Source organism: Trichosurus vulpecula, chromosome 6, assembly GCF_011100635.1.
Source record: "Trichosurus vulpecula isolate mTriVul1 chromosome 6, mTriVul1.pri, whole genome shotgun sequence".
NCBI lineage: Eukaryota > Metazoa > Chordata > Mammalia > Diprotodontia > Phalangeridae > Trichosurus > Trichosurus vulpecula.
In genome coordinates, this window is record NC_050578.1 from 130,721,339 (window position 1) to 130,736,206 (window position 14,868).

The 14,868-nt window shown below is 37.6% G+C and overlaps 1 protein-coding gene across 1 annotated transcript in view; it reads left to right on the forward strand.

The window, feature by feature from the left end:
* LOC118855530 (transmembrane protease serine 11C-like) overlaps positions 1-5,345 on the forward strand; it is a 119,564-nt gene extending 114,219 nt beyond the window's left edge. Inside the window, exon 9 of the mRNA XM_036765654.1 lies at positions 5,184-5,345. Coding sequence (XP_036621549.1) covers positions 5,184-5,345 — 162 coding nt within the window. The remainder of the gene's footprint in view (positions 1-5,183) is intronic.
* Positions 5,346-14,868: the final 9,523 nt, after the last annotated feature.

A 14,868-nucleotide genomic window follows, 5' to 3' on the forward strand; every position in this document is an offset into this window, starting at 1 on the left:
AAAGTATTTTAGGCCAAACCCCAGTGCAGCATTCAGAATGCCTTCTGTAATCTATGCCTACTGCCATCCATCAGTGGGTAGCAATAATGTCAACTTTCATCATCATTGTAAGGGATGTGATGCCATCTTGGCAGTAGACATCCTGACTAAATTACCTAACTTTGTCTCCCATGTTGGATCCCCCATGACAGCCAACACAACCCACCTATTTCTGAAGAAAATCTTGCAGCTATCCAGCCTAACTTTAATGTCATATATAACAAAGGGACCCAATTTTTCCCATACTTCTGGATTGCAACATTCATGCCCTTTAGGTAAGAATTCGTAGCATATTCAATAGCATATTCCATTCAGTCAGACGGATGGAAAGCACGAACTTAATTAACTCTGTAATAGTATCACTGATGTTGTACTTCATACTAGGAAGAATTTTTTTAAAATAAGCCAGTCCAATCATCTAGCCAGAGCATACTCTTCTACACAAACTTCCCATTCATGTTTTGCCCCTAGTACTCATACAGCAGGGTTGATGACCATCTGACAAAATTAAATCCTATGTAGGATGATATATAGCCCACACAATAAGTATCCAAAGTGACAAAAATGGGTCAATGAACATCATATTGCCAGGAAGCATTTGAATATAACAGTTCAAGTCTAGCACTCTTGTCCTGACATCCACACCAATAGATCTTCCCTAAAATTGGCAAAGATTTCCTATCCCCATTACACAGGTATCCAATCCTGCAGCCTACCAGCTAGAACCACCATTCTCACTACATATCCTCCCTATGTTCCACAAATTTTTGTTACATTCAACCCTAAACTATAGTCAATCTGTCAATAAACATTGATTAGGCAACTTCTATATGCCAGGGATTGTGCTAAGCACTGCAGATACAAAGAGGGCAAATGATAGCAGTTTCCCTCAAAGAGGTCACAATCTAATGGGGGAAAAAACATGCAAAAGACTGTGAAAACAAGCTATACACAGGAGAAAATGGAAACAATCAACAGAAGGAAGGCTCTAAAAAGAAGAGGGATTGACAAAGGCTTCCTGTAGTTCTTGGGATTTTAACTGAGACTTGAGGGAAGCCAGGAGGCAGAGATGAGGAAGGAGAACATTCCATACATGAAGGACAGTCAGTGAAAATGACTGGAATAATTTTTAGAAATAGCAAGCAAACTGTACCATCTGAGTCTTCAACCACCTCTAATCCTGGATGGGCAGAAGAGAAAATCCATTGTCTAGGATATCTCTGACTCAAGGAAGAAGAGGAGGCACCTCCAATATTTCTGGACCTATAAAGGTATGTGCCCAAGAAAAAGACATGAGATCCAGCACACACAATACATCCTAGAATTGGTAGAGGCATTTTCTTGATATCATCCCATTATGCCATATCTTTGAGGTCCAGAAGGCATTATTCTGGGATAGCAAAAATGTATAAGTCCATGGCCTGATGAGTACAGCTAAGTCAGGAGAGATCATAGTGGGGCCCACCCATAACCATGTTGGCGTTTCAGCACAGGGTAGGAGCAGGAAACACATTCCATAGCATTGAATTCATCAGCATGAGGATACTTTCCAGAATGTCAAGCAGTTAGTGACTTCTGAGTTTAGGTTAATACATTTCAATGATTTAAGCTACCAATTAACATAAACTACCTTAATCACATAAATAACAGATGGCACTGAGGCACCAAGTGCTTACTAGTTATTAAGAATGTCATCAACAGAAAAGAATTTTGCACACTCTGACAAAGAAACCTTTTCTGTGACAGGAGTCAAGAAGTCCATTTCCACCATCATGCTTTTATCTTGGATCTTAATCTTCTTATAGGGCTCATTTTTCAGAGTAAGAATACAGCAGGAGGTCTTTTGTACTGTCTTCCTGACATACAGACAACATATCTTGTTCTATAAGCTTAGAAGAGCATGAAAGGTATTGCCCTGAAGCAACTCTCCCTACAGATCCCAGATTATATTTGTCAACTCTGGTGGAAGTCTTACTGATAAAAGACCTCTCTCACTACCACCCCCTTTCTAGGTATGAGGGATCCTGGTTAGCCTGTGTTTTGAAATGGCTATGGGAAGCAGTGTGGTATAGTGGAAAGAACGCTGAATCTGGAGGCAAAAGACCTGGGTTAAATCCAGCCTCTGCTACTTACTTGTGTGACCTTATCAAGGTATTTAACTTCCCTGAACCTCCCTTTCCTTATTTATAAAATGAAAGGGTTGGACTAGATGGTCTACGAAGTTTTTTCCAGTTAATGGATACTAATGGAAGGCCATGAGAAATGCAATCTATTCATAAGTTCTAATCCATTCTTTGCAGTTCTGCCAAATTCATCTTCTCCAAGTGAAGGGACTACTCTTCAAGCTCAAAGACTGTTGTACTTTTATCACTGTATCCTCAGAGTTCAGCATATACTAGGCACTTTACAAATGCCTGTCGATTTATTGACAAGTCTTCAACATGAATTACCCCACACATAAAATATGCATTCTGTGGGAAAATCATATTTAAAATTGTTGTTTCAGGAGGTATCCTATTATCCTATTCGCACCTAGGCACATACAGAATTGCTTATATTAAAACACTGGTTAAAGGGTATATCTGTAGCCTGAAATTGCTTATAAAGTATTTTAATTATATAAAAATATAACAGTTTCCAAGCTACTTGGGATAAAATGCCAATTACTGAATTTTGAATGATTTTTGGCTAGGCCTTGATCAAGGTTCAAAATTGATTTTGTGAGTTCGGGCCAGGGAATAACATCTTGAATGTGACAGATTCTATCCCAAAATGACTCAAAGTTCTTGCCATATCAAATCTCTGCTACAGCAATCACAATTCTATGCCAGTTATTTATAAAACATTGATTGCTAGACACTATCACTTCAGATAGTTGACTGCACTTATCTCAGTTGAATTCAGCTAATTTGTAGATGGAACATAATTTGAGTTGACATTATTGTGAGGCTAAAAACAAATGGTGTACTCTAAAGAATTATTAAAGGGACAACATCTCAACCCTTCTACTAACTATCTCCATCCACACTTAGATGAAAACTCATAAGACTAATAACACTTTAATCTGGATGCTGATTTTGGCTTATTTTTACTTTTGTGAATAAGAAAAGGAAGAGAAAGCAAAAGGAAGAAAGGGAAAAGGGAAAAAGGGAAAGAGGAAAAGGAAGGGGAAGAAGAAAAGGAAGGGGAAATAGAAGAAAGGGAAGGGAAAGGAAGGGAGTGGAAGAAAAAAAGTCTTTGCTAAGAACAAAAGAGCCAAACTAAGGTACATTCCTATAGTATGATTGAAGTAATAGGGTCAATTTCATATAAGGTCTTAAGTAGACATGGATAGATATCTGGCATCTCTATTAATGATGCATATTCTCTGAGGCAGATCCATGGGTTATTTGGCAGGAAAAGTAACAATGCAAACTTAGCAAAAATCCATACAAAAACAGGAGAAACAGTGGGAAGAGCTAGTAATCCCACTAGGATAGGGAAAGGATCTATAGGCATGAGATGGCATAAGGATAAGAGAAATAAACACGTAGCTGTTATCAACTGTTGCTTACAGAGAGGCAATGTGGTATAGTAAATAGAGTGCCAAACTTGGAATAAGAAAGAGTAGAGTTTCAATCCTTCCTCAACCACTCACAAGCTGTATGATCATCACCAAGTAACAACTTTTCTGAGCCACCATTTCCTCTTCATTAAAAAGAGGATGATAATATCTATAATATCTACCTTACAGGGTTTTTGCAAGGCTCAAGTGAGATCATATACACATACATTAAGTACTCTGAAAACTTTAAAGTTATGATAAATGTCAATTATTATTATGGCTTACCTCCATAAAGTCTATAAAAACCAGTGTGGGTAGTACCTCACAGTAATAATCAAGCCTGGCCACTCATCCCTGCTTCAGTAGGACAAGTAGGTCGGCTCAAACAGTGTGGTTTGCCACAGATAGAATACCAATGTCTTATGCATAAATCTGGTTCCTTTGGAATCTGCTCCTTCAAGTCCATATACAAGGAATCATGCTTTGTAAGTTTCTGGGAGAATACAGAATTCCTCTGAAGGGGGTTATGTCACCCAGGTGTGCTCAGATGGTATGGGGAAATAAGTCAGGGTAAAAGGAGCCTTTGCCACTGAAAAAGCATGGCTTCAGACCAGGGCAAGGCAGTTCCTCTCCTGAAGACCAGTTCTAATGCACCTCAATCTCCATTTATTAGGTACCTTGCCTAATTAAAAGTCTTGTGGTCTTTGTTAATCAGTTGCAAAGAGGTCCTCCTAGATCTGAGGTTCTTAACCTAGGGTCCACGAACTTATAAAAAAATTATTAACTATATTTCAATGATATTGATTTTCTCTATAATCTTATGTATTTATTTTACGCACTTAATATCATTCTGAGAAAGGTCCATAAGCTTTACTGCACTGCCAAAGGAGTCCAAGACCTCTTCCCCTCAAAACGTTAAGAAGGTCTGTCTTACAGTTACTTGACAGCAAGAGAATTACTAGAAGCATATGTAATAAGGCAGCAATGGAATTGTTTTTCAGGTATATCTCCTGAAGACTCACAAGAGCCACAGGGAAAAGGAAACCAGTAATTTTTCTCTGGCCATGTCAGAAGCCTCACAAGCCCTCCACTGTTTAAAAGATTACGTTAGCTTGGGATATTATAAGCTCATGTTAATGCCTTGTGCCTTTTGCAATGTAATGATCATATGTAAAAATGAGCAGATTTCTACAGTGTAATTTTCCCAAAAAATGGTTTTTGTTATAATAGAATACTAGCGGGTTGAAAACCTGCACATTCCTTGCTGGTTTTGTGAACATCAATACAACAGATTAAAATTATTGTTACAGTAGGGGTTGAGTTTGAGTATAAGTCGGAACAGATAGGCAGCTAAGTTACCTTCAAATTTTAAGGTCTTTGATTCTGTTATTTTATTTTAAGACATATCTTGGAACCTCTAAATTTGAAAAAGTTGTTTTGAAAAATTCTATAGATACAGAAAAACACATAAGTTAGGAATTCATTATGTTACTGATGTAGCTAGTTCTTTCCTTACTCTTATCCCTCCATTTCCTATTGTCTTAGTAAAAGGAATAGAACATATAATGAATTATAATACTTGTGTTACTTTTCTTTCTAGGGTGACTCAGGTGGACCACTGGTTAGTTCAGATTCTAGAGGCATCTGGTTTCTTGTTGGAATCGTGAGCTGGGGAGATGAATGTGCTCTTCCAAATAAGCCTGGAGTCTATACTCGAGTCACTTACTATAGAAACTGGATTACATCAAAAACTGGGCTCTAGGTCAACAATTCCCTGTAGATTAAAGCATGCAGGTCATATAAAGTCCTTTACTGCTAAACCACCTTTGATTAAACATAAAATTCCCCATGTGTGATAAGAACACAAATTTAAGCATACATAGTTCAAGGCCTGAATTTGTTCACCCATACCAATATGTGTTTTTATTAAGGGACAAAAATCCCATTTTAAAATATACTCTCTTGCATAAACCATACATTTGAATACGTTTACTTAATGAACTTAATGAGTTTTTAATGTTAAAATTTTATTTTAAATATTATACTTTTAAAATTTCTACTTATTTGCTTATTTGGCTAGCAAGGGTAGACAAATTAAAATATTCAGTATTACAACCTATTAATAGACTGCAACACATAAAAGCACAACCATAGAGCTAAAAATAATACTACTTCACCATATGTTTTTAAAATCGTATAGCTGTTATTCACAAAAATTCAAGTTGTCCATATTGTAATATATGGAAATAAGCAGCATGTGTTAGCTATCTAAAACACTTTGGGGACACATTTATGACATTCCTAATATATTACTTTAATATGTCTTTCTATTTCTCTGTACATTGATTTTCTCATCTGTTAAATGAACAGGCTACTCTTGCGACATATAAAAGATCTAAATTTAAAAATAATTCAAAAATAATTTTGAAACTCACAGGACTTAGAACTGGAAAGGACCTTAGGGGTGCTTTAGTACCAATTGCCCTTCATTTTTACAGAGGAGTAAACTAAAACCTAGAAAGGTAAAGTGATTTGCCAACCTCACAAAAGTAATAAGTAGCAACTTTGAGTTTCAAATTTGGGTCCTTTGGCTACAAATTTTGTGCTCTTTTTATTATGTTATATTGCTTCTAACTGTTTGCTAAAGTGTTGACTATTCCACTTGGGATATAGTCCATATCCTGATAAAGGGTTTAAATAGATTACCTTGTGTGATAACTTGCAAAATGAATTCATTTTATGAAATAAAGCAGTTGCCCTTTCTTATTACAAAGTCAGTTCAATCTCATTTGAAACAATATAATCACAAACTATTTGGTTTTCATCCATCCAGAAAAAAAAAACTATTGGATAGCTTGCCAGAATATACATGAAAGTCATAGTTATAATTGTTATTTTAGGTTTTTAAAAAAATGAACTACATGTACTGTATCTCTATAACAATACAGGCAAAATACCATTACAATGAATGCAGTTGTAGCAAAACCTTAATTAACTAGAAGACCTCAAAAATGAACAGTTCTGGTTTCAATTGAACTATCTGTTTAGCTAACAGCTTTTTGAATTCTTTGTTGAAAATCTTCTAAAATGGTCAATTTTCCTACTTTATTAAGTACAACACAGTGAACACAACTCATTATTTCTTTGATGACTAAGAATCCTTTGCAGTACCAGAACATGAAATTTCATTGTATATTCCTGTAATAAAAATGTAAAAGATGTAAGAGACTGGGCTGGGTCTTTACTGGACCCAGAACATATTCTGAACAAAATCATATGATTTTTACTAAACCCTTACTATTAGCTTGTTTTCTTATCATTTGTCACTTCCTTCTAAAAGTGAATACAAAAAAAATGTCTGCTTGAAGTTTCTGGTTAGCTGGGTACCACCAAATTAAGGTTTTATTATTTGAAAAAGGTGTTCTGCCAAAAATCATAATTCTTTGGTACTATGATAAGAATAAATTCTACAGGACAAACGACTTTTTAGATTTTTTCTGACTCTTTTCCCTATAAAAATTACTTTCTATGACAAATGATGTGATAACTATTCGAGTTGAAGGCTGGGTGGGAACTGACCTACAGCTGAAGTATTTATTCTTTAACTCTCAATAAAACACCCATTCCTTCCTAGACACAGTCGATCTAAATTCTCAAACCACCTACCAACACAAAGAACAAAAGTAGAAAAAGGAGAGTTGTCAAAAAGAGGGAAGAAATATGTGTAAATGACTCTACCTTGCCCTTCCCCTTCTGCTATGGAGTTCAAAGCATTTGCTGGATGTCTATCAGCTGTGTCGTTGCTGGATCCTGGAGATTACAAATGTGATTTTAACAGCACATAACCATTAAAGGACTTGTGCTACAACAAATAAATTTAGATGTCCTTTGGGGTTTACTACTAAATGAATTTTTGCCTATAATGCTAATTACCATGGTTACTAGTCATATGATGAGGTGTTGGTTTTTTTTCCAATATGGATTTCTTTAAAGAAAAACAGCTTACTTAGCAAGTTTATTCATTCTCATTTTCATTTTCTTCGGTTTCATATACTAAAAAAAAAACCAAGTAATCACTTGCTTCACATTTAGCGTCAAGCTCAGTACCTCGGGGGAAAAAAGTTTAATATGCACTTGTGGAATTATTCATTAAAAGAATTACTGAATTATACTAGAGTAGCAAGAAAGAAGGAACAAAAATGAAGTAAGTGGGAGTATAACACAAGAATTATTCAGAATGAGGTTAGTACTAGAAGCAATCAGATGTGATTGTTACATAAAGTTAAACCAATCAGACATACTGATGATCAACTCGATTTGAATCGGTGAGGCCAATAAATAAATATATTTTCTAAATTTTATTTTTAAAATTAGGGCTGACATTACATAATATCTAGATCCACATAAAAATCTATAATTAATACAAGTATGGGGAGGCTACCCTTCTATGATATTCAATCTAGAAGCAAAGGCTTGAGATCTGCCACACTTTAGAGTTGAATTGCACAAAGCAAAGATAAACTTCTCTCTTTTTTTTGTATTTCACTGTTAAGTTCAAAATCACACGCATATAACATATATATGTATACATTAAAAAGTAATGATGCTGAATATATTCTGTAATGATCAGCAGAGAATTGAAATGAAAATTCTATCCTCTCTCAGTTCCAGCAGGCTAAATAAATTTTATCAAAAAGAAAGACATCTCACCATGAATCTAATGTCAAATGTATTTGGAAACAATAAAGTATAATGGATTTTTGTTAGATTTCTTGTGTTACTTTAAAATAATTCCTGTGTATTTCTATTCCTTATGATTGTAAGGTAGTGACTAAATTTAATTTTAATTAAAACACAGTTTAAAATTTTCTTTTCCTTTGTCATATATGTGATTATATATGACTTTGATAAATAATAAATAATCATCTGTCTATGCTATTTCATTGGTTTTGTGATATTGTACATTATTTTTCCATCTGTTAAGTCAAAATATGTACCTTTTCATTTATGTCTTCCTTTCTTTTACTTTACTTTTTACTGTCCTAACTTTTTATTTAATTTATTTAGTTTTCAGCATTGATTTTCACAAAAGTTTGAAGTATGAATTTTCTCCCCATTTCTACCCTCCCCCCATTCCAATATGGCATATATTCTGGTTGCCCCGTTCCCCAGTCAGCCCTCCATTCTGTCACCCCATTACCCGCCCATCCCCTTTCCCCTTACTTTATTGTAGGGCAAGATAAATTTCTATGCCCCATTGCCTGAATATCTTATTTCCTAGTTGCATGCAAAAACTTTTCTTTTGAACATCTGCTTTTAAAACTTTGAGTTCCAAATTCTCTCCCCTCTTCCCTCCCCACACACCCTCCCTAAGAAGGCAAGCAATTCAACATAGGCCACACATGTATCATTATGTAAAACCCTTCCACAACACTCATGTTGTGAAAGGCTAACTATATTTTGCTCCTTCCTAACCCATCCCCCTTTACTGAATTTTCTCCCTTGACCCTATCCCTTTTCGAAAGTGTTTGTTTTTGATTACCTCCTCCCCCTATTTGCCCTCCCTTCTATCATCCCCCCTTTTTTTATCTTCTTCCTCCTTCTTTCCTGTGGGGTAAGATACCCAATTGAGTGTGTATGTTATTCCCTCCTCAAGTCAAATCTGATGAGAGCAAGATTCCCCTCACCTACCCCCTCTTCCCTTCCCACAGAACTGCTTTTTCTTGCCACTTTTATCCAAGATAATTTACCCCATTCTATCTCTCCCTTTCTCCTTCTCTCAACATATGTCTCTCTCATCCCTTAATTTGATTTTTTTAGATGTCATCCCTTCATATTAGACTCACCCTGTACCCTCTGTGTGCATATATATCATATATATAAATATATACATACATATATATACACACACATACAGACATATATTATGTATATTCCCTTCAGCTACCCTAATGAAGTCTCATGAATCATACACATCATCTTTCCTTGTAGGAATGTAAACAAAACAGTTCAACTTTAGTAAGTCCCTTGTGATTTCTCTTTCTTGTTTACCTTTTCATGCTTCCCTTGATTCTTGTGTTTGAAAGCCAAATTTTCTATTCAGCTCTGGTCTTTTCACTTGAAAGTCCTCTCTTTTATTGAAAATCCATACTTTGCCTTGGAGCATGATACTCAGTTTTGCTGGGTAGGTGATTCTCGGTTTTAATCCTAGTTCCATTGACCTCCAGAATATCATATTCCAAGCCCTTCGATCCCTTAATGTAGAAGCTTCTAGATCTTGTGTTATTTGATTGTGTTTCCACAATACGCAAATTGTTTCTTTCTGGCTGCTTGCAGTATTTTCTCCTTGATCTGGGAGCTCTGGAATTTGGTCACAACATTTCTAGGAGTTTTCTTTTTGGGATTTTCTTCAGGAGACAATCAGTGGATTCTTTCAATTTCTATTTTACTCTCTGGCTCTAAAATATCAGGGAAGTTCTCCTTGATAATTTCTTGAAAGATGATATCTAGGCTCTTTTTTTGATCATGGCTTTCAGGTAGTCCAGTAATTTTTAAATTATCTCTCCTGGATCTATTTTCCAGGTTAGTGGTTTTTCCAATGAGATATTTCACCTTGTCTTCCATTTTTTCATTCCTTTGGTTCTGTTTTATAACATCTTGATTTCTCATCAAGTCACTAGCTTCCACTTGCTCCAATCTCATTTTTAAGGTAGTTTTTTCTTCAGTGGTCTTTTGGCCTCCTTTTCCATTTGGCTAATTTTGCCTTTTAAGGCATTCTTCTCCTCATTGGCTTTTTGGAGCTCTTTTGTCATTTCAGTTAGTCTATTTTTTAAAGTGTTGTTTTCTTCAGTATTTTTTTGAGTCTCCTTTAGCAAGTCATTGACTTGTTTTTCATGGTTTTCTCACATCATTCTCATTTTTCTTCCCAATTTTTCCTCTACTCTCTAACTTGCTTTTTCAAATCTTTTTTGAGCTCTTCTGTGGCCTCAGACCAGTTCATGTTTTTCTTGGAGGCTTTTGAGGTAGGCTCTTTGACTTTGTTGACTTCTTCTGGCTGTATGTTTTGGTCTTCTTTGCCACCAAATAAAGATTCCAAAGTCTGAGTCTGAATCTGAGTCCCTTTTCACTGCTTGGCCATGTTCCCAGCCAACTACTTGACCCTTGAGTTTTTTGTCAGGGCGTGACTGCTTGTAGAGTAGAGAGTACTTTGTTCCAAGCTTGAGGGGATGTGCTGTTGTTTTCAGAGCTATTTCTATATAGCCAGCTCTTCCACACCAGCACTCCTCCTTCCCCAAGAACCACCAACCCAGCCTGGACTCAGATCTTAAGCAGGCTCTGCACTCCTGCTGAGATCCACCACTTAATTCTTCCCACCAGGTAGGCCTGGGGCCAGAAGTAACTGAAGCTATAGTTCTGTAGCTGCATCTCCCCTGCTGCCCCTGGGGCAGTGGCCAAACTGCAAACTCCTTTTACTGTGTCCCAGCAGCTTTTCCCACTAACCTTCTCTGTTGTCTTTGGTGTTTGTGGGTTTAGAAGTCTGGTAACTACCACAGCTACCTGATTCAGGGCACTAGGGCTTGTTCTGCCCAGCTCCAAGTCTGGTTGGTCCTGCCACCGCCCACACTGGGCTCTGCTGTCAGCTCTGTGTGCAATAGACCTTAACCAGAGACCATCCAGGTTGTCCTGCGCTGGAGCCCTGCTTCCCTCCACTATTTTGTGGGTTCTGCAGTTCTAGAATTTTTCAGAGCCATTTTTATAGGTTTTTGGAGGGACATGGGGGAGGGGTGGAGCTCACGCAAGTCCCTGCTTTCCAGCCACCATCTTGGCTCTGTCCCTGTCCTGACTTTTTACGAGTCAATTCTAGAAAAAGGATTTTCATGAAGTTTCACAGTATGTTTTCCAAACAATACAAGACACCTTAAAAAAAGTGCAAATTTGCTGTTTTGATCCCCACCATAGTAAGATGTATAAGCTTTATGTAACTTCAATAATTTTGCTTTCGGGACTGTTTTTTTTAAACTGCTATATCTCTGGGGGGCAACATAGCACAACCAGAAAAGCAGTGGAATTGCATTTGAAGGACCTGGGTTCAAATTCTGAGTCTGTTACTATCTGTATGTCATTGGATAAATCACTCTATCTCTTTAAGCCTCAATTGCTTCATCTCTGATCAATGCTATGACCAATATGAACTCCACAACACTAACTACAAAGCGTTCTTCCCCCCTCTAGGAGTAGATGAGACAGACTATAAGTGCCAAGTAAGAAATTCATCTACAGACACTCCCATCGCGATAAAAAGTGGGATTGCTCAATACATTTTTGATAAAAAAGATTTTTATTTTGGGGAGAGGGAGAGTTGGAGGATTACTGATAGGGATGCAAAAAAATAGGGAATAAAGGAAAGAAAAGAATGGCAATAAAATATTTTTCAAAGACATTGAAGAGACAGTGGGGGTGGGGAGGAGAGTGTAGAGGGCAACACAGACAAGCAGGGCAACATTGTTACTACTACATTAAAATTAACATGCAATGACACATTCTAGCTATATGACCCTGGGCAGATCACACAGCCTCTCAGTGTCCTAGGCAACTAAAACTATAAATTCCAGGAAAGGGGCTCAGTCTACACTGGAAGAGGAAATTTGCTTTCTGGGGATTTCCTATGCCAATGAGATTACGACAGTCTCTATCTCATATTAAAAGTGTACGTAGCAGATTCACGATTTCATACACAGCCCCCGTTTTTCAGTTTTCTTATGTATTTTATATATGTTCCTTGATGATTTTTTAGTTTAAAAAAATGATTTTAAATGGGGGATTGGACTATCAGGGGTTGGCAGACTACAACTAGAAAGCCAAAGCCAGCCAACTTGTTTTTGTACAGCTCTCAAAAAATGGCTCTTAGATTTTAAAATATGATATAATTTTATTACAAAATTAAAAACCAGGGGCAGAGCCAAGATGGCAGAGTAGAGGCAGCAAACCAGCTGAATTTTCCCAACATTCCCCTCCAAACAACTTTCATATGATACCTCAAATAGAATTTTGAAGCAGTAGAGTGAAGAAAAGGTCAGGCTGAGACATTTTTCTAGTCTAAGACAACTTAAGAAGTATACAGGTGAGGTCTATGACACCAAGGGGGGCTGGCCTTGAGTGCATGTGGGAGCAATAACAGCGGTGGGCAGAGATTACAGGGCACCCTTTGTTGGCACTGGGTGCAGGACCTGGCACTGTTCATACCCAGTTCTAGGTCATAGTTCCAGGTGAAGAGAAGTCCTTGTGGTTGGTCACAAGGAAGCAAGGGCACTGTTACAGTTCCAGAGCCAAGAAGAGTATTAACATAGCTGCAGGGGAACAGGGGACCTTCTTGCCTACTTGGATCACTCACTGCCCAGATTAGAAGAGTAGTGACCACACCTCTGCTTATATCACATGACCTTGGAAGCACAGTAAATTTGTAGACCTCCAGAACTAGTTCTGGAAACAGCACAAAAAAGCCAGAAGCTTGGGACAGTGTGCCTCCCATCTCCAGGTCAGCAGAGCCCAACTTTAACATAAAGTTCAGTCACTAAATAGGCTAGAAAAACAAACAAACAACAGAAAAAAAGAATTTAACTATAAAAAGCTACTACAGTGGCGAGGAAGACCAAGAAACAAACTCAAAAGAAGAACATGATGTGAAAACAGCTACAAGCAAAGCCTCAAAGCAAAAACTGTTAATTGGACACAAACCCAGCAAGAATTCCTGGAACAGTTAAAGAAAAAGATAATAGTAGGAGAGGGAAAATTGGGAAAAGAAATGAGAGTAATGCCAGAAAAGGAATTAACAGCTTTCAGAGATTTAGTACACGGTATCACATGTACTCATCTGGGCCAGAACACTCACAAACATCAAGGCTGGTTTGATGAAAGTGATGGGGAAATTCAGAAGCTGCCAAACAAAAAAAAAACACAAACTTCACAGGGTTTAGCAGTAGGATAGTTCATCCATTTCTAAGAAGGCAATGTTTAACTCCATCTAAAGTAAAATGCAGAAAGTTCTGGGTGCCACGATGGTTAAGTAAGCAGTAAATCACTGTAGTTCTCCTATATTCACCTCTGAACAACCAAACCATAAAGTAGCATCTCAGTGTTGAGGTTTAGCCTGTGCTCACCTAGGGCCAAAAACTGTTGAGGTTTCATGATGTGTTGTAGTGGAACTGTCTCAAAGAATTCAGAGTCAGACCACCTCTAATCCAAGTATAGGCATTTATTGAGATTGACACCTCTCATGGAGTGGGCTAAGTTATAAGAAGAACCAGCAACTTCAGAGAAAGCAAGATGGATTTTTATAGGGTGAAGATGCTGATTTTACAATCAAAATTTACATAGAATATAGGAATATGATTAAGATTAAAAAGGCAGGAAGAGTTTGTTAAGAGATTAGGTAATGGAGGAGGGGTCCCATCTATGGTTCAGTTAAACATTCTGGTCATACTGCCCTCCAGTTGGCTAGCGATTGTGGTCCTGTCTGGTGAAGGTAGATAGTTATTGTGGTCCTGTCTTGCACTAGATGGATGATGTGATTGTGACTGAATACAAGAACACATATGTTCAAACATGTGGGATGGGTCAGGGGGCAGTGGCTAGGTTCCCATCATATGGACATGCCTGCTGTTTCTGTGGGAACTAAGAGTTCAGGGACACACTTGTTGTTCTAGTAAGCAGTGAGGCATAAGGTAGGACATTAGCAGGGGGGCTAGGTAGGTACAGTGGGCCTATAAAGAAGTTAGAATATTGGGGCTGGGGGCAGCTCTATTAGGACTCCATCACCAGCACAAATCCTGGAACAGTGGAGCCAGCAAAAAGAAGGGGTTGGAGCAGTCTTTTAGCCCTGGAGACTTGAAGGATAGGCAAGAAGTATCTATATCACTCAGGTAAAGGGAGAGCACATTCCAGGACAGGAAGTATCCCAGCAAGCTAGCAGCAAGTGCCTGTAACATCAACGCTACTTGCCACTACTGTGGCTGTGTAAAACCAATAACACCAGCACACAGGAGGGCTGCTAGCACAGGTTCTTTGATCTGCTTTTCTAAGTAAATCAACTTTAAGGGGTTAACAATCTCACTTTAATTAAACATACATATATAATTCACTTAGCTCAGGGGAAAAAGTCAGCACCCTGAACTTTCAGAGAAAATACAAACAGGAATTACAAGCAGAGAGAATAACCGAAACCAACAGACAAGCTTCTATCTGTCTGACCAAATCACAGTACATAGTTGCCAGAGAGAGAAACACCA